The 20,007-nt window shown below is 38.0% G+C and overlaps 1 protein-coding gene across 2 annotated transcripts; it reads right to left on the reverse strand.

The window, feature by feature from the left end:
• Nucleotides 1-3,123: 3,123 nt before the first annotated feature.
• On the reverse strand, nucleotides 3,124-5,421 carry LOC111436440. Of its 2 annotated transcripts, none has more exons than XM_023074221.1 (3): nucleotides 5,255-5,421; nucleotides 3,771-4,717; nucleotides 3,124-3,381 (listed from the first exon to the last, which is right to left on the reverse strand). In XM_023074221.1, the coding sequence occupies exons 2-3, from the start codon at nucleotides 4,713-4,715 to the stop codon at nucleotides 3,313-3,315; spliced, it is 1,014 nt and encodes a 337-aa protein (XP_022929989.1). In that variant the 5' UTR covers nucleotides 4,716-4,717; nucleotides 5,255-5,421; the 3' UTR covers nucleotides 3,124-3,312. The 2 variants fall into 2 exon arrangements, with proteins under 2 accessions (XP_022929989.1, XP_022929990.1); XM_023074222.1 differs by having other exon boundaries at nucleotides 3,133-3,374; nucleotides 5,255-5,420.
• Nucleotides 5,422-20,007: the final 14,586 nt, after the last annotated feature.

The raw sequence follows: 20,007 nt of genomic DNA on the forward strand, positions 1-20,007 counted from the left end.
AAAAAAAAAAAAAAAAAAAAAAAAAGTCGGCCTTTACATTCTTGACCTAGTACTAAAAGCATACCTTTGAGTGTTAAACACGCGTGTCCCTGAGTGAAATTTTTGTGAGAAGTGTGGAGAGGTCCCTTGATAACAAAATGTCACATAATGGAGAAGGAGTACCACCAGTACCAGATCTTAACACAACCATTCTTCAAGCAATTCAAGGTATGATGGAAATGATGATGGAAGATAGACAAAAAAGAAGGGCGCAACAATAAAGACAAGAACGAACATTACAAGAAGATGAAGGTATAGTAGTACAATATAGACAAGTTGAAGGAAGATGAAGAGGAAGAAGTAACCATGCAACTATTATGCAACCTAAAAGGATGGAAAGAGTACATGAAGGTAGAGATGGGGGAGTAACTCAAAATCCCACCATTTTGTGGAACGACAGATTCTAAGGCATACTTGCAATGGGAAAGAAAGATAGAACATGTGTTTGATTGCAACACCTATAGTGAAAATAAGAAGATGAGACTTGCTATTGCGGAATTTACCAATCATGCCGGTGATTGGTACCAACATCTCAAATCCGAGAGAAGAAGAAAAGAGGAGGATCCAATAGAGACTTGGGAAGAACTTAAAGAAGCCATGAGAAAAAGGTATGTTCCAAAACATTATGAAAGAAATTTGAAAACTAAATTGCAAGGTTTGAGGCAAGGAATAAAAAGTGTGGCAGAATATTATCAAGAGACAGAGACTATGATGGAAAGAGCAAATGTTAGAGAAGAAGAAGATACCATGTCTAGATTCCTTGGAGGTTTGAATCGAGAAATTGCTCATCTTAGACAGAAATCCACCACCATATCTGGAAGACATGTATGATGCTCTCAAAATTGAAGACCAATTGAAGGAAGAAAAAGAGCATTAAAAAAGGTACACATCACGAACTAGCACCTTTTCAAATTCTAAAACTTGGAACAATGATAGTTTTATGAATAGAAATGAATCGTTGTCACCAAAAGAAAAGTTTGTGGCTTCTAAAAGAGTGGAGGCTGAGAGTTCCAATTGTAAAAAGAATGAAGCTTCAAAGACGGTAAAGGAGAAGTCTAGTTCTATTCAATGTTGGAAGTGCAAAGGGTTTGGACACATGAACAAAGAGTGTGTTAATAAAAAAGTTATGGTGATAAGGAATGGTATACTTGATTTAGATGATGAATGTGAGAATCATGGTTCACAGCTTGTGGAAGAAATCACAGCATATGATGATGAGTATGTTGAAGAAGGTAATTCCATATCTTTGATCATAAGAAGGGTCCTCAATGTTCAAATCAAAGAAGAGAAATTTGAAGATCAAAGAGAAAACTTGTGCCACACAAGATGTTTGATCAAAGGAAACCCACGCAGCTTGGTGATTGATAGTGGAAGTTGCACAAATGTGATAAGCAACTTCCTTGTAAAAAGACTTCAATTTTCTGTCCATCCACATCTAGAACTATACAAACTTCAATGGTTGACAAACGAAGAAGAAATTAAGGTGAACTCCCAAGCTCTTACTTCTTTTACTCTTGAAAGATATAAAGATGAAGTCCTTTGTTATGTCATACCAATGCATGCGGGGGACATCTTGTTCGACCGACCTTGCCAATATGATAGAAAGGTAACATTTGATGGTTTGACGAACGAGTATACTTTTACTTTGTGTGGGAAGAAATTTACTTTACTTGCGTTGTCTCCATATGAAGTACATTGTGACCAATTGAAATTAGAGAAGACAAGAAAAAAAATATGAAGAACAACCGTGGAGAGAAGAAACTAAGGTAAAAGAGAGACATAAGAGTGAAAAAAAAAAGAGAAAAGTGAGGGGCAAAGGATGAGTGAAAACCAAGAAAGAAAAAAGAAGGTGAGAAAAAAATAGTGAGAAAAAAATATATTAGTAGAGAAAAAAAAAATATTCGGTTTTCATCCGAAAAGAATGAAGAATTTGATTTGAGAACAAATCCTTTTAAAGAAATGGGGGATGATATGAATCCAACAACTGATCACTTTCATATACCCGAACAAGCAATTACAAGAAGGCATACAAAGAAGATCCAAGTATCAACTCAAGAGAATAATGAAGTGGTTGACATTGGAAATTGATTAGAAGATTTGCCATTGGTAGTTGAACTACCAATTAAGACAATTTATGAATGCCTTATTTTCTTCCATTTGGATTGAATAGCATTTATTAATAGTTGGTATGAATACCTTGTTTTCTTCAATTTGTAGCATTTATTAGTGATTTGTGGTTGGTGGTTGAACTTTATTAGGTTAGGGTTATCTTGTGGGCTATTTAAAGACATGTAATATTTAATTTTGAAATGAATTGTTGAATACAAACAAAACCTTTGTGTTTTCTTGATACCTTTTGGTGTTATTCTTTTTCAAACCGATTCATTGAATTAGTTTTGATCAAGTTAATTCTGGAGTGAATTGTCTTGGTATCTAAGAGTGACCATCATAGATTCTAAGTTCAATCGGAGAGTCATTCATCTTCTCTAACCAGCCCTGAGTTGGAATCAATCCGTTATGTTAGCTTTCTCTGTGAATATTTTGCAAGGATTCTAGAAGGACCTTTAGCTTTACAAATTCGAGCATGGTAGGCGCTTCTCACTCTTGGTCCATATCAAAAAAGGCAAAGAAACATAAAAGGTAGAAATTGGGGGATTTATATGATTGAGAAATTAAATGAAAAGTGAAAAAAACCAAACTATTGGAACACATGAAGTCCACTTCCAGCTGCTATAAGTTTTTTTGACCTTAGTAATTCTTGTTAACTTCACACACTGTCTGCATCAAACATACACACTCAAGATTGTTACTAGAATCGACCATTTCATAGCAACAAAAATTCATGCATATGAACTTTGCTTGCAAAAACCAATAAAAAGGCATTCAAACCTTCATCCCCCACCCAATCTTCCTTATTTCTTGAACAATAATAACAAACAGATATCCAAACAGAGAAATTGCAAGAATTTCTCGACAAATAGATGGCGAAATCGTTGGAGTTGCACAGCAACATCAAAAACCATAGATCCCAAAATAAACTAGTAATATAAAACCAAAAAATGAACCAAAATGAAATATCTAAGTTAGAGATGCAAATAAAAGTAGAATTTATCCGGGAACTAAATAAAGATGATAATAGTAATATCAATTTTTTCCACAAGCATGAAACTCACCATTCAACGTCAGTGCCAATACCATAACAATTGAGTAACAAAAGAGTTGGGGCGAAACAATCCCATAACATGTTTATGAAACAGCATCATAATACATTTTCTAATAAGAGGAAAGAAGAAAACGATCCACCATTCCTCCACGTGATGCTCTTTTATTTATTCCTGCATCCACAACATCAACTAACTTCATATAACACAAGAATGAATGTCTCCACAGACAAAATAAACAAATTTTGAGCAATTGAATTCACCTTTTTTCATTCATAACCTCTACTCTCACTAGTCACTACTCACAAAAGCCCTCACTTAGGTTGTCTAAATAACTTATTTGTATAAGAATATGAACCATTATCTGTGGCGACTCGGGGTTATATATGCATTCTCAATGTTAATAATTATACACAAAGAACTTTAGAGAGTTAGTGAATAATAGCAGGCATTGGAGCAGTCTGAAGTTTCAAGAGAGAGAATCTATTTTCAATCAAGTGGAATTTTCTTTCGGAAACTTGAAAGTTACTCATGGTAGTAGCTTACAACAGAGAAGAAGATATCTCATACCTCGTCCTCGTCCTCATCACCGTCCTCATTATTCTTCTTGAGGCGAGTAGTACCACCCTCTTTAACAATGGGCAGCTTCATCTCACCAAAAGGTGTGTCGACATGAACATTCCCTTTTATGGTGTAGCCAGTCCCTCTTCCTCTGATCATATCCCAGAGTGCCGAACCGAAGTCCTTAGGCCTGAAGGTGATGGGCAAGTCGACGTAACTTATCCCATTTTTATCAATGGGTGTAAATTCGGAGAGATCCGCACGTCCAATACTAACATCAGAGAGCCAAACTTCACAGTCTATGTCCTTCAATCCCAACTCAAAGTCATTCTTATTTTCCAATTTCAAGTGGAGAATAGCAACAGTTTCTTCAAACGAGAATCTATCGAAACGAATCTTCTCGATATCGACATCGGGCTTGTAAGGAATAGGGATCTCTCCAGTTTTCTCAAGTGGCAGAGTGAGTCTCCCAAAAACAGGCACGTCTACAATGAGATCAACCTTGATTCTGTAAGGAATGATACTGCCAGGTTTAATGTCATGATATGTGTTCTTTATATCATCATAAACCAACTTCACAGGAATTTTGACAGTTTCCTCTCCATGAGCATGAATTGTTCCAGCATCAGGAATCAACCCAGAGATCAGTTTCCTGCCATCACTCTCGATCAAGTAGTCAATGTCAATTAGGGGAATGGGAACAGGATTAGGATTTTTAATCAGAACATCAACAACAATCTCAGCCTTCTCAAGATTGATGGATGGAATATGAATTGCAGCGACATCTGCAGTCGGCTTCCCGAAACCGATCGCTTCTTCAATCTTCTCGCCGATGTCATGAATGAAATCTTTCACTTTGTCCATGAATCCACCCTTCCCTTCATTTTCATCCTTCTTTTGGTCTTTTTCTTTATCTCCCCTTTCCACGATCTCAGGTTTATCAGAAGACGCCATAACTTCAATGTAAATTACAAATGCACAAATTTAGAACAATTCTCAGATTTATTACCTTGTACAATTTCAAAGATGACCAAGTAAATGCATAGTTGCCTCAGAAAGATGAAACAAAATTGTAGAGACTCAGAGCTTTGGTTTCAGAATCAAATATCATCATGTGGTCATAAGTTACAAGGGAGGTTAATTTCTTGTCCTGCGAAGAACATGTATGTTGAAATTTTCTAAAACTCGACCAAATTAATTAAACATAAACAAAGAAAACAGTCGATCTGAAGAAAGGATATAAAAAGCATTAACAATTGTTGGATTTGCAGAAGAGAAGCTTGAAATGCAACCAATAAGGGATCTAAATTTGAGTATGAAGAGAATTTAAGATAAAGTGGAGATCGGACAAGTCAAACAAACAGATCGGAAGAAGATCCAAGAGATAAAAAGAGAAACGAAGAGAAGATCAAACAGAACAACAGCAACAAAATCAAAATAGAAAGAAGTGAAAGTAGAAAAATGAAATGCAGAAGAGAAGGAGAGGAATTAACCTGAAAGAGATGAGAAGGGCAGTGGGAGCCGAGTGAGCGGAGGGAGCGGAAGTTAGAAGACGAAGAAGAAGAAGAAGAAGGTCAAATAGATTTGGAGATAAACGAAGAGGACTTAGATTGATCAGATTAATCGCCGAGGGACACGCTGTTGCCTTTACACGCTGCCCACCAAATTTCTTCCCATAAATAATTGACGTGGCTCCCACATTTATACCAACGAGTCGGTGATTTTTTAATGAATTTATTATTTTTTATTACACAATAATATAAATTAGTTTCATAATTATTCCCCAAAATGGACTTCAAATAATTTAAAATCAATATAACTTATTTTATAGAAATCCATGGTGTGATATAATTAATTTATGTATTTAATAAAATATTATGCAACAATCAAATTCCAAATCATATGATTAACTATTACTCAAATTTTAGTAACAATGAAGGAAAGATAAATAATATTCGAGCACAAAACTCATAAGTTGGAAAGCCCAAGTTTTATCGAAATTCAACCGTCCACGTCACCACATAGTTGAACCACCATGAAACATAAGATTTCAATCAAAGATCGTGTTCAAGTAATAACTTAAAGACTCTCTAATATATGGATAAAGTTGGATACCTTATCTTGGTAAAACTATTGATATGATTCACTCGACAATTGTTACAAATAATTTTATCCAAAACGTTCATGTGGACATATGTAAGTGAATGTATCCTATATAATGAGTTTGTGTAAGATTGAACCAAAAAATATTTAATATTTCTTTATAAATTCGTTAATTGAGAACATTAATATCTCACATGATAATCATTTGCGACTTGGTTTAATCCTCAGTGAGTTAGGAACTCAGGGTTTGTCCGTTTATTTGTATGGGTGAGAATGACTCTTTTAGCCAATTCAATATGTCTTGACATAACGAAATGGAGAGTTGGGAAAATAATATCATGTAATAACTAGGGGACAAAAGGGAAATAAATGATATTTATTATATAATACATATTTTAAAAAAAGAGGCATCAAAGCTCATGTTTTTATTATAAAGTTTTGAATGAAGTATTTTCGCATTAAATGTTCATGATACGTGTACAGTAGCGACTTTAGGTTAAGTAGAAAATCTAGTGTCGTTATACAATCTCAACCAAATATTATACTAAAATAACTCATATTCTTATAATATTTAGTTACCATTAGTTCGGTCAAGAACATCATTAACAACTTTAATGTTCTCTTTGTAAATGTGACGCTTCATTTTAGATCTTTTTAGTTCTATCACAATAAGTACCGTTAGGTAGGTCAAGTATTGGAAATGAAATTATCATCTTATCCTTCTCAAGAGTTCACCTTGATATTGACCCATGCAAACACATTTCATAGGAGAACGGTCCAAAAGCAGCCACGAGGCCTTACATGGATCTCAATGATGGAGACCATAGAATATGTTGACACATTTTCTTCCCCCATTTGCTATAGATACTTTTTCAAGAGATTAACTTACTCATGCAAACACCTTTCATAGGGAAGGTTCAAAAGCAACCATGAGACCCCACATGAATCCAACTGTGTGAATAAAAATAATTAATAATAAAAAGAAAGGGTAACCGATCCATCTATCCACTCATTTCTCACTTCTCCCAATTATCTCTCCTCAACCAACTGTCACTAAATGTTAGATTCAAACTCTCCCCAATCAACCGTCACCAAAAGTTAGATTTAGTTTGAGGAAAAGAAAATGGCTTAGGCCATTACACATTTCTGTACCAGCAGATTTTTACCTATACAATCAGATTTACATGAATGATATAGTCATTTATTACTTATACAATCCAATTTATATGAAGAATGATATAGCCAGTTTGTTAAGATATATATACTAGATCTTCATTCTTTTTATTTGTTAAGATATAAATACTAGATCTTCATTCTTTTTATTCTAATATCAATTTTAAAAAATCTCAGTCAATTATATCTTCAAAATATTGTTACACTTATTTAGTTTTGATTTGATGAGAAATTAAATGCCAATAATTTTATATGAAGTACAAAGCCAAAAATCTATTAAAAATTGGCAATATATATATATACACACACATATATACACATATATATATACACACACATATATATATATATACACACTTATACACACATATATATATATATATGTATACATATATATATACACACACACTTTTATATATATATATATATATATATATGTATGTATATATATATATATATACACACTTATACACACATATATATATGTATATGTATATATATATATGTATATGTATATATATATGTATATATACACATATATATATATGTATACATATATATATATATACACACTTATACACACACATATATATACACACACATATATGTATATATATATATACACATATATATACACACATATATATATATACACACATATATATATATGTGTGACCGTAGACTATTAACAATATTAAAAGAAAAAAAGAAGAAGAATTTTTTTTTTTTTTTGAGAATCTATGAATAAAATTGACTAATAATATTTATTTACCAAATTAAAATTGACCAATAATATTTGTTAACCAAATTAAAATAGATAAAGAGAGGAACAAAGAAAAAGAAAATTTGGTGAAATTAAAAGATAAAACAAGACAAATAAAGAGGGCAAGAGTAAATACAAAGAGGAAGAGAGAAGAACTAAAAGATAAAACAAAAAATATGAGAGGGCAAGAATTTTAGTAACAAAATCTTCCCAAAACAGTAATAATAAATAATAGAGAATGAGTTCTTAGTAATAATAGAAATATAAATAATATATATTATAATAATAATAATAATAATAATATTATTATTATTATTATTATTATTATAACGTTCGAAGATTCTACTCATGCAAAGTCTTTAATGCTCGCAACACATGAACCATGATAAAATTTAGATAATTGAACTTGAAATTGATGTTATGGATTCATATAGGTTACTTAGATACATAGGACAAAATCAAACTTTCATTAAAGATAAATTGGGGACACCAACCTAAGCTAATCAAGTAAGTGACCTTACTATCGGCATGATTATATTTGATGTTTACACGTGTCCTGTGGTTCTGCACATGTCATAAATTTGATATGTGTGAATTGTTTATGAATTGATATGATTATGATATGTTAGGTATGTGTTATGATATGTGAATGATATGATAACTCTTATGTTATGATGTGTTCAATGATATGTGTGAGATAGGATACGAGAAGGATGCGATAAACTTAATGTAACAATATTACTAAGAGTTGACATAGCGATATGGTTGGGTTATGTATAGAAAAGGATATGATTATTATAGATTGATAGAACGATATGGTTAGGATGTGTTCCTGTAACGGTATGACTAGGATACGTTCATGAAACGATATGGTTAAGATGTGTTCCTATAACGGTAAGACAAGGATACGTTCATGAAACGATATGATTTAGGATATGTTGGGAAACAATATGACTAAGGTATGTTCATGGATTATACGACTCCGAGATGTATAGGACAATAAGACTATGACAAGTTTAGGAAACAATATGGCTAGGATATGCATATGGAAACGATATGACTAAGGGAGGCTAATGATATGATACGACTATGAGATGTATAAGAACGATATGTATATGACAAATTTAGAAAACGATATGGCTAGGACATGCATATGGAAACGATATGACTACGAAGTGTTTACGAAATGATATGACCCATAATACGACATGTGAATGAACGCTATATATTTATATGTTGTGATATGATATGAAAATGATGTAAAATATGTTATGGTACGAGATATGTGATAAATTGACATGCTTATAATATGATATATTGTGATTATGTTATGGTATGATATGTAAATGATGAAAATTGTTATGTTTAGAAGCATGGAATGTTATGATATGAAACATTTATGTAATCTGAATAATATGATATGATTGACATGCAAAACGACAAACTAGCATGAAATACAATCCCACATATGCATGAAAGATATGATAAATGATATGTTAAACGATATGAAAACTCATATGAAAAACGATATGATATGTACGAAACGCCAGCAGGGTTGTATTAAAAAATAATGAAAATGGAAAAATGTTGGGACATTATGCATTATTGTGTGTTCATGCATTAGGGGATATCTCTATTCCTTCATGATGGTACGGATGCGTACACTACTAGGCAGGAGAACGATCATTATGTTTAACATAATGCTGTTATGATGGTTGCTACTTCTAACGGATGTTTGACATCGAGAACTACCAGAGAATGCTTGCCTGATAAGAAAAGGGGCCCAAGAGGGGTGTGAACCGACTGGTGGGAAAACACTCGCACGTGTGGGCCGTGTGTAGGAAATTAATTACACATCCAAGTTGCCCGTTAGGATAGTCTCCGTAGGAAAACAGACTGTTATGATAGGTTTCGTCATTGCATTCACATGTTCTTGCATTTAACCCCAATAGTGGGGTCACTTAGTTAGTATTTATTTAAATACTCAAGCCATGTGCTACTTCTATTTTAGATTAAGGCAAGACATTCCGGCTAACGACAACATTGTAACTCGAGACCATAACACATGTATATGGTAGTCATATTTATTTTCTTAGACTTAGGCTAGAATATGATGTTTTTAATTTAAACGTTTATTTATTTTATTTAGCTTTTTATTCCATAGTTGTGTTTTAAGATGAAGGTGATTTTTATGAAAATTTAAATGAAATATTTCCACATTCAATGTTCATGATATATATACATTGACGATCTTGAATTAAATAGAAAATTTTGAATCGTTACCTTGGCTCATCCCAATATCATAATTATGGGGATTATTATAAAATCATTGTCAAATAATATATTTGAATATCTAAAATATTATGATATAATATCTTATTCAAATCATATTTAAATATTATAACATATCATAATATATATATTAGATTCAAATTTCAAATTTCAAATATATTTTTATTTAAGGTATCAAATACATTAATTCTAATATTTAATTGTATTAAATACAATAAATATATTTTTCTCTCTTAATATATCTAGTATATTAAATATTAATTTGAACCTCTCAAATTAAATATATTTTTTTCTATTTATTTAATATATCTAATATATTAAAAATTAATAGAACATTTCAAATTAAATCTATTTTCTCATTTCTATTTAATATATCTAATAGATTAAATATTAATTGAAATACTTCACTGTTTCGTTTTAATTAAATTGAATCTTTTAGTATTACTATAAGCTAGCAAAGGGATCGTATGGACCTATAGATTATAAATTCCAATGATAAAATTAATTAACTAAACTATTTAATTAATCAATTTCCATTAATTAACTATAGGTCATTCCATTATAAACTAGGTTGCATTGGTTGTTTTGTCTGTACTATTGCTCTAGGCGGATTTGGTTATGCTTCAGAGTTTCTGGTCGTGTAGTTCACAACCATGTGCAGCTTGACCACATCTATAACATGCTCGGGTGCCAACCATGCACCTTCCACCTTGCATCCCTCCATAGGTAGTACATCCTTCTTCTCTCCTTCCTCTAGCCCCCTCTTGATTCCTAGAGTTCTTGTCAGTACGTTGAGGAGGGAATCTCTCATTCCACCTTGGGGCAGGTCTATGGCGGACGGTTAGAGCCCCTTGAATCATGTGGGCACTTCTATCCAATTACTACTAGCTCCTCACGCCGTTTCTCATCTTTTGGTTTCTCTAAACTCTTGGCAGTTCTCAAGGCTTCCTCATAAGTCTTTGGGTTGAATGCTTCCACCATGTGGCAGATCTTTGGTTCCAGACCTAGTACGAACTTCTCAATCATCTTCTCTTCTATGCCCACCATGGATAGTGCAAATCTTTTAAGTCTCATGAACTCTCGGTTGTACTTCTCCACTGTAAGTGAACCCTGTACTAGATGGGTGAACTTTTGCTATTTCTTAAGTCGCTCTGACTTAAGATAATATTTTTTAAGGAACGCCTCCTTTAACCTGTTTTCAATCCATAGATCCCCCTTTCGGGTTCAGAAGGGTTTTGTTATCTCTCCACCATACCTCTGCGTTCTTCTGTAGGACGAATGTCGTGTAGGCCACCTTTTGGTTCTTTGGGCACTCATAGACTCGAAGGTGGTTTCTACCGCTAAAATCCACATTTGGGCTGCTTTTGAGTCTCTTGAGGTACCAGTGAATGGTCGATGGTCATACCTCTTGAAATCCTTTATCCAACTTGACCCTCTAATAGGTTCTAGTGGGTTAACTAGGGCATTGGCCTGTGCTAGGGCCTATTGGCTGGCTAGTAGGTTGGCTTGCTGAGTGGCTATTAGGGTGTGAATTAGGGCTTGGATAGACTCACACATTAGCCTAGTGCTAGCATCTACTCCCGTCGCTGGGGGTATAACCTCAGGTGCGGCTTATGATGGCGGAGCAGGTTGGGGTGGAGGCTCAGGTTGTGGTGGTTGTGGTGTGTCTATAGGTGGCGCTAGAGGTGGTAGCGCAACTCGTGGTAAAACTGGGGGTGACCTAACTGTTACCGACCCAGTCTCTAATCCTTCTCGAGGTAGGCTCTCTTCTGCCACACCTCATCCTCTTCCTCTAAGAGGGGGTCATCCCCTTCCTCGTCTTTCTCTTCCTCTTCCGCGTTCTCTAGGCGACATGGTTTTAGGAACCAAGATAAGGTTGCTTAAGTCTAAGGCCTTATTACTATGCATATATAATAATAAAATATACACATACTAACATTACATCATAGTGCCAAAGAAATAAAACACTCAACATGTTATACATCATATCATACTTATTAAATAACACATGAAATATAACAATAGTTTTAGTAATATTAACAAGAAAATGCATGCGAGTTTGAAAACGTTTCTCTTTTCTTATCTTATGCAAGGCGTACCTGACGGTGACGGGGCATTGACATTAGGACCATGGAACGTGTCAAACCTACTTCGTAGGTTAGTCTACATAATTTAAAACCTAGAGCTTTGATACCAACTGTAACGACCTTAAATTTCTACATATTCAGAGTCGCTATTAACGTCTCATGCTCATCCCTTAATGCGAAAAATAACTCTTAAATGCTCATATAAAATAGCGAAAAAATTAAAACCTTCAGAACACATGAAACTGCTAGAAAACACTACCGAACGTACATGTTTCAAAACATAACGCCGGAGTTTAAAATTAAAAATAAAAATAATTACAAATAAAATAATTTAGATAGTGAAATGCAAACATCTTATTCTAACCTAAGACTAGGAATTCAAATATGCAACTACCATATGCACGCATCACAATCTTTGAATTATGATGCCGCCGTCAACCGTACATGGGCGCCTTACCTTTACCTGAAAAATAATATGGCACACAGCCTGAGTATTTCAAAGAATACTTGGTAGGTGGCCCCCTAAGGGGCCATGCAAATGCAAACACATACAATCATGATTTAGGGACCTATCTCTAGCTCATCTAGGGGTGGCCTCTAGTCTCGGACAAATTGGATATGTAGTACTTCTTTACACACACATGCGAGTGTGAATCCCTAGGGTGCTTGCACACCCTCTAAACCCTCTGGTCAAGCTAATCTATAGCGACGTCTGGAGGTCAATGGAACCCCTGGTGTCATGCACCTCATGAACACCCTTATCATCATACAGTGCGCATTCGCACTCATCATCATATTGTGTGCATCCGCACTCTTCATCTCTAGGGGAAGTAACCCTATGCTTATGAACATGCAATATGCATGAGGTCCCTCTAAATCCCATCATAATGTCTCTTCTGACACAACCCTCTAGTCTCATCTCTTTGTTACTCTAGATAACACATGCTCGTGGATATTTAGATTAATATTATTTTCATGCTCATAGGGTTGTGTACTAGGTCGATCTAACGATATGATGCAATATGGCAACCATCATCATATAACATGATCAATATGTTGACATCATGCAACATTATACTCATCAATAAGCCATGAAGTGCATCAAACATAATATGTACATCATGCATCGAAACGTAAATCACGTACATATAACATGCATCACGGCTCAAGCATCATACTCATATATCATCATAAACATCCTACATCATCATGCTCGTAAATAAAACTGTATCACAAACAATTCTAGCCTAAATGTGAAATACGACTCTAAAAAAGCCTCAATGACTTTAACCGGGGCCAAAAATGGGTTCGAGAGGGTCGAAATGGTGGAACCAGAGCAAAAATTGGTGAGCCAAGCCGAGACAGCCATCGAGCCGCCAGAGGTCGCTATGAACTGTTTACGCCGAGCCAAGTCGAAGGGCTGCTCGAGCTGCTGGACGACACGTGGTAACAGTAGAGTGAGCCACGTCGCTCAGGAGCTGTGGGTCGAGGCCTGGGCTCCAGTTTGGTTCAGGTCATGATTTGAGTCGTCGACTGTAGAAGGCTACTAAGCTAGACTAGTCTTTGGGCTTCAACTTACTAGACTGGGTCACAGGTACTTGGGCTACAGGCCGATTCGGTTGGATCGTGGGTCTAGTCTCTGGTTGGTTTAGCTGAACCGTGGGCTACTGGGCTAGTTTGGTTTGGGCCGTTGTAGGACTTGGGCCTTTGGTCAGCAGACGGGTTTTTGTCTCGAGTTTGCAGACAGGTGCGGGTCGCTGACTTGGTTTTGGGCCAAGGGATCTTGTGGGCTGAGGGTTCGCAAACATGGGTCGTTGTGCATTGAGCTGGACCGCTGGGCTTCTAGGTTCTCGGGTTTTCCATTTCGGGTTGACCCAGATCTGATGGATGTGTCTTCTTCACCTGGTTTGGTTGCAAAATTCTGACGCATTTTCTCTTTCCTTCGTTCGCTTTTCCGACGTCTTTTTTTCATCCTTTTTCTGCCTCTTCCCTTATGTTTGCCTCTCCTCCTCTTTCCACAAAATTTCGTGGTCGTTGGACGTATGTGGAGGTAGATCTTGCTTTCTAAAAAATCTGGTTTTTGGATTCCTTTTTCCAACGGTAGCGATGACGATTCACGACGATTTGCGACTTCCGACAATGCTGCGGTAATTTGTGGAGTCGACTGCTGTTGTAGTACCGACTTTCCTCAGTTGGAGTCGAGCTTCCATTGGCGTCCTTATAGGGTTACTGTTCGCTAGCCCAGCTGTGTCCAACAGCTTCTTTGCGTACGCACCTTGACAGATGGTGATGCCGGCAGTACTCTACTACACTTCAATGCTGAGGTAGTAGCTGAGCACGCCGAGATCGCTCATCTTGAAGTTATTTGACATCTCCCTCTTGAATCTTTCGAGAACTTCCATGTCGCCTCTAGTGATTATGAGGTCATCGACGTACACTCCCACGATCAGTCCCTGCTTGCCATGGGCGTGCGTGTACATGTTATGCTCAGAGGCATAGCGCTTGAACTTTAGCGACAATAGGGTACTGTCGAGCTTCACGTTCTAGGCTCATGGTGCTTGTCGAAGCCCATAGAGTGCCTTGTGCAGGCGCAATACCTTGTCAGGGTTGTCGTTGTCTAGGAAGGCCGGTGGTTTCTTAACATAGACAGTCTCCTTCAACTCTCCATTGAGGAACGCGAATTTCACAGGAATGATGTGCCGCGATTGCCAGCAATAGGCGGACAGATTCTAGCCTTGCCATCGGCGCGAATACCTCCTTGAAGTCCACTCCTTGCTTTTGGACGTAGCCCTTCGCCACTAGACGGGCTTTATGTTTCACAATTTCTCCCTCTTTGTTGTGCTTCAGTTTGAAGACCCATTTGAGCCCTATGGCTCGGTGTTCCAGTGGCATGTCCTCCAGACTTCACGTCTTGTTCTCAGTGATGGACGCCATCTCTTCTTGCATTGCCTTCAACCAGCACGGGTTCCTTTCTGCTTCGGCGAAAGTGTTCGGTTCATCTGCGCTGATGGCATGCAATTCGGCCACCTCTTATTCAAGCTCGCACGCCACCAATCCAGGTGGTTCACCTCCTCCCATTAGGTCTTCCATCCTCCGGTACTTGGCCACTAGATCATCATTGTGATCGACATCCAGCGTCGTATCCGCAGTCTGTGGTGTTGCAAACTCCACTGGTTAAGGGGGTGTAGCTGCTGACGGCGGTGACGGTTTCTGATGTTGCACTCCTCCTTCTCTTAGCTCGATGACGAGGTACTCCACCGTGAACTGATTTGGGTTTTGGTCCACTTCGGTCACGTCGTTCCACTGCTAGAAGGTGCTCTCGTCGAAGATGACGTCGCGCGACACTCTAGCTCGCCTCCCCGCAGGATCATAGAGCCTATGCACCTTACTCTCGGGTTCGTAGCCGATGAAGACGATCTTCAGCCCCCTAGGATTGAGCTTGGCGAGGTGGGGACGCACTACCTTCATGTATGTGACGTAGCCGAACACTCAAAGATGATGTATCGCTGGCTTCTTGTTGTACCAGGCCTCATGTGGTGTCATCCCGATGAGGCTTCGCGTGGATGACCGGTTGAGGAGATAGACGGCGTCATTACCGCCTCTCCTCAAAACCTCTCAGGCATCTTGACTGTCATCGGCAATGACCTTGTTGTCCCGACGATGGTTTAATTTTGGCGTTCCACCACCCCGTTTTGCTGGAAGGAGTAGGGCGTCGTTAGTTGCCGCTGCATGTCGAGCTCATCGCAATACTTACCGAAGCTCGCTGAGGTGAATTCTCTGCCTCGATCCATGTGTAGTATTTGCATCTTCTTCCCGCATTCGGCCTCCGCTCGTGCTTGAATGCGCTTAATCACCTCTACCGCCTCACTTTTCACTTGCAGCAGGATCAACCACATGAAGTGGCTTTTGTCATCGATTAGTAGGGGGAAGAGGGTCTTGCCGCCTGGGCTCGCTGGCTCGATGGGCCCGCAGATATCATCGTGCACGAGCTCCAATGACTCACCAGTAAGATAGGATGTCTGAGACACCCATCGCACAGCCTGTTCACGCATTCGATTGTCGGCAAACCATGCACCATCTCTTCCTTGTGTAGTTTTTGTAGAGTAGGAAAGTTTAGGTACCCGTATCTTGCGTGCCACCTCTAAGCTACTTCTTCGGTCTTGGCCGAAAGGCTGATCAGTTGCTCTATCTCTAACTCTAGGATGTAAAAATGGTTTGTTGTGCGCCGAACTTGCGTGAGCAGTCATCGTCGATCATCGCAGATTTTGAGTAGCCTGCGCTCAATGGAAATGAAGCAGCCAGCCTCATCGAGTTGATCCAAGCTCACAAGGTTAGCCTTGAGCCTCGGGATGAAGTAGACCCGTCAGCTTGTGGTGCTCGCCTCCCTTGTCGACGAACAAGATGATGTTGAGCCCTTCAATCTCAACGATGGAGTCGTCGCCGAATTTTCCCATCCCGCAAATTCCTGAATCGAGCTTGGAGAACGCAGACCTGGCCCTGGTCATATGGTTTGTTGCCCTTGTGTCGAGGACCCATCGTCGGTGCTTTTGTTACGCCCAACTGGAGCTCTTCCTCGGGTTCGATGCTCACTAGAGCAGTTACGCTGTCGTCGATTACCTCCGTGGATTTGGAATCAGAAATGGGGATGTTGAGTAGGACTGATGCACTCACCATGAAAAGAGCCGGCTCTTTCTCCTCGGATCGAGAGCCTTCTCTTTGTTCCTGAGCTTGCTCCAACAATTCTTACTTAGCTTCTTCCCGCAGTTCGAGCGCTGGATTGACCCGCCATCAGTCGATTCCTTCTTTTGATCCCTTTCTTTCCCGTGCGTGGGCCCATGAGATTTCCATGGCTTTTTACCGCCTTTGTGGCTGGAGGACCCGTTGCTCTCGCCAGTGTTGTCCCGGAGCTTTAGACGTGCAAGTCATTCTTTCTCAGTAAGGAGAAGACGACCCAGCTTGTCAACAATTGAAGCGACATTCCTCTTCCGCTGCTCGACATTGCGCAGTCTTTCGGTCACCTCTTCCACCGTTAGGTCGTTCACGTCAAGTAATGTCTCGATCGAAATCGCGACTTGCTCGAGGTGATTAGGGGCGACCATGTGGCTATGAACCACGATGTCGGGGGTTCGAATCCCTCCTCACCCACAACCGGCCAAAAAGAGAAGGACTTTTTTCCTCTAGGGGTAGGAAAATCATGATAAGGATTCGTTAATGGGTTAAGGGCGGGGGTTCCGTTATAAATTAAATACCCAACCCGAATCAGCATATTTTTTTATTTTACGCCTTGTAATTCTTTCTTCCTCAGCCAGGCTTCGGCAGAATAGCAAAGAGGCATGGAGGAGTGAAGTGAGTCTGCCTTGGATGGACTTCACAATGTGTGTATTTTCATGCTTTGCATTTTCTTCTACTTAAACCTGAGACGTGTGTGTTGTTAGGTCTATGTTCTAACCAGTTGAGCTAATCAACTTGACTTTTGATAAAGTCGACTCCTCTGCCATGATATACCACCGGTGGATTAAATCTGACTCTGATACCACTAGTTAATTTTGACTAAGCGTTGGTGACGAAATCTTGAGGGAAACTGGCAAATAAATTGTTGGAGAAGAAAAACTAGAAAAGCAAAAGAATAAGAGAGAAAGAATAGGAGGATTTTGAGATTTGACTGAAAAACCACCTTGCTATTATTTCTCATTTAATTCACCTATTTCAAACAAATTAGATTCTAATAATGAGTGGCCAATAAATCTTGCACCTAAAGTTTGTACAAATAGCCCGCTAAAAATATGCTCTCCATTAGGTTATGCTTAAATTCAGATAACCTAAAAACAAGATTCAAACAACTGATTTTAATATTTGAAGGAAAGACATGAATATCTAAATAAGGAAAAATCACTGTCTTTTATCTAACAACAAATAGTGTAATAAAGGTGCATGCATATCTAATACTCTTATAGTTTTATCAACACCTGCTTAGGTGTCACTTGCTCCACCTTTGGTTCCTCAATCTAACAACAAATTGTTGAGTTATGGAGTCTGCTCCCTGTATTTATAGCTTGGTCAACGGCTATATCCTGTAAAGCTATATTTGGTAAAGCCATATATGGTAAAGCTATATCCGGTAAAGCTATATATGGTAAATAGCTATATATAGTAGATGGTTAAATCTGATAAAGCTATATTTAGTAGACTAAACCATAAATATATCTCGTCCAGTAAAGCTTTGGAAATGTACTTTCTATTCTCTATACTCTCTCTTGTTGTACATTCCTGAAGTCATCAATAAAAAAAATTCTTTTAGCAAGAGTTCTCCTTGCAATTTTCTCTATCCTTTTCTTTGTGTTCATCTAGATCGAGCGTGTGCGTTGTTGTGCGATCCTAACAACTGGTATCAGAGCAAGGCAAAATTCACCACGATCTGTGAAGATGGAAAGTTCAAAGATTGGAATTGAGAAGTTCGATGGATCCTATTTCGGATTCTAAAAGATGCAGATTGAAGATTATATGTACCAGAAAGATCTTCACGAACCTCTATTGGAGGTGAAGCTGGATACCATGACCACAGAACAGTGGAAGCTCAAGGATCAACAAGCCTTAGGGATGACCCGGTTGATGCTATCCAGAAACGTGGTGTTTAACATCATCAAGGAGAAGACAACGTCAGATCTGATGAAGGCGCTATCAAATATGTATGAAAAACCGTCGGCTATGAACAAGGTGTATTTGATGCGTAGATTGTTCAATCAACAAATGTCTGAAGATGGACGTGTTGCGGATCATATAAATGAATTCAATATGATCATAAGTCAACTGAGTTCAGTGGAAATTAATTTCGAAGATGAAATTAAAGCGTTGATTTTGATGTCATCCTTACCCGAGTCATGGGATACAGTTGTTGCCGCAATCAGCAGTTCCCGAGGATTTGATAAACTGAAGTTTGATGAAATTTGAGATGTAGTTCTCAGCGAAAGTATTCGCAAATGGGAAACTGGAGATTCATCAGGCAATGCTCTTAGTGTTGATCGAAGGGGAAGAAGCAAATCAAATAGCTCAAACAAACATGGGCGTTCAAAATCAAAGAATCGGGAAAAATCTCCAAATAAACCTAACGTAACGTGTTGGAGCTGTGGGAGAAAAGGACACTTTCGAATAGATTGTACAAAACTAAAGAAGAAGCAGAATCATAAATCTGAAGATGATGATGATTCTATATACACAACAGAAGATGCTGAGGACGTTTTAATCCTTAGTGTGGATAGCCCAGCTGAATCCTGGATTATGGATTCAGGTGCATCGTTCCATTCGTCTCCAAGTAAGGAATTGTTTCGAAATTTCAAATCAGGAAATTTCGGGAAGGTGTATCTTGCCGACAACAAAACCTTGGAGATTGAAGGAAAGGGAGATGTCTCCATACAAACTCCAGCAGGAAATCTATGGACATTACAAGATGTCAGATACATTCCTGGTCTCAAGAAGAACCTGATCTCTATTGGTCAGTTGGATAGCACAGGTCTATGCAACAGAGTTTGGAAAGAGTTCCTGGAAGATTGTGAAGGGCGCCATGGTTGTTGCGCGTGGCACAAAATCCGAAACCTTATACACTACTGCAGAGTGTATAAACATGACTGCTGCTGCTGAGAGTGCTTCCAATTCAAGTCTATGGCACAATAGACTTGGACATATGAGCGTCAAAGGAATGAAGATGCTGACTGCGAAAGAAGTTTTAGAAGGATTAAAATCTGTTGATATGGATCTTTGTGAGAGCTGCGTTATGGGCAAACAGAAACGAGTTAGTTTCACAAAGGCTGCTAGAGAACCGAAGAAAGTGCGG

Source organism: Cucurbita moschata, unplaced genomic scaffold (genome assembly GCF_002738365.1).
Source record: "Cucurbita moschata cultivar Rifu unplaced genomic scaffold, Cmos_1.0 Cmo_Scf00054, whole genome shotgun sequence".
NCBI lineage: Eukaryota > Viridiplantae > Streptophyta > Magnoliopsida > Cucurbitales > Cucurbitaceae > Cucurbita > Cucurbita moschata.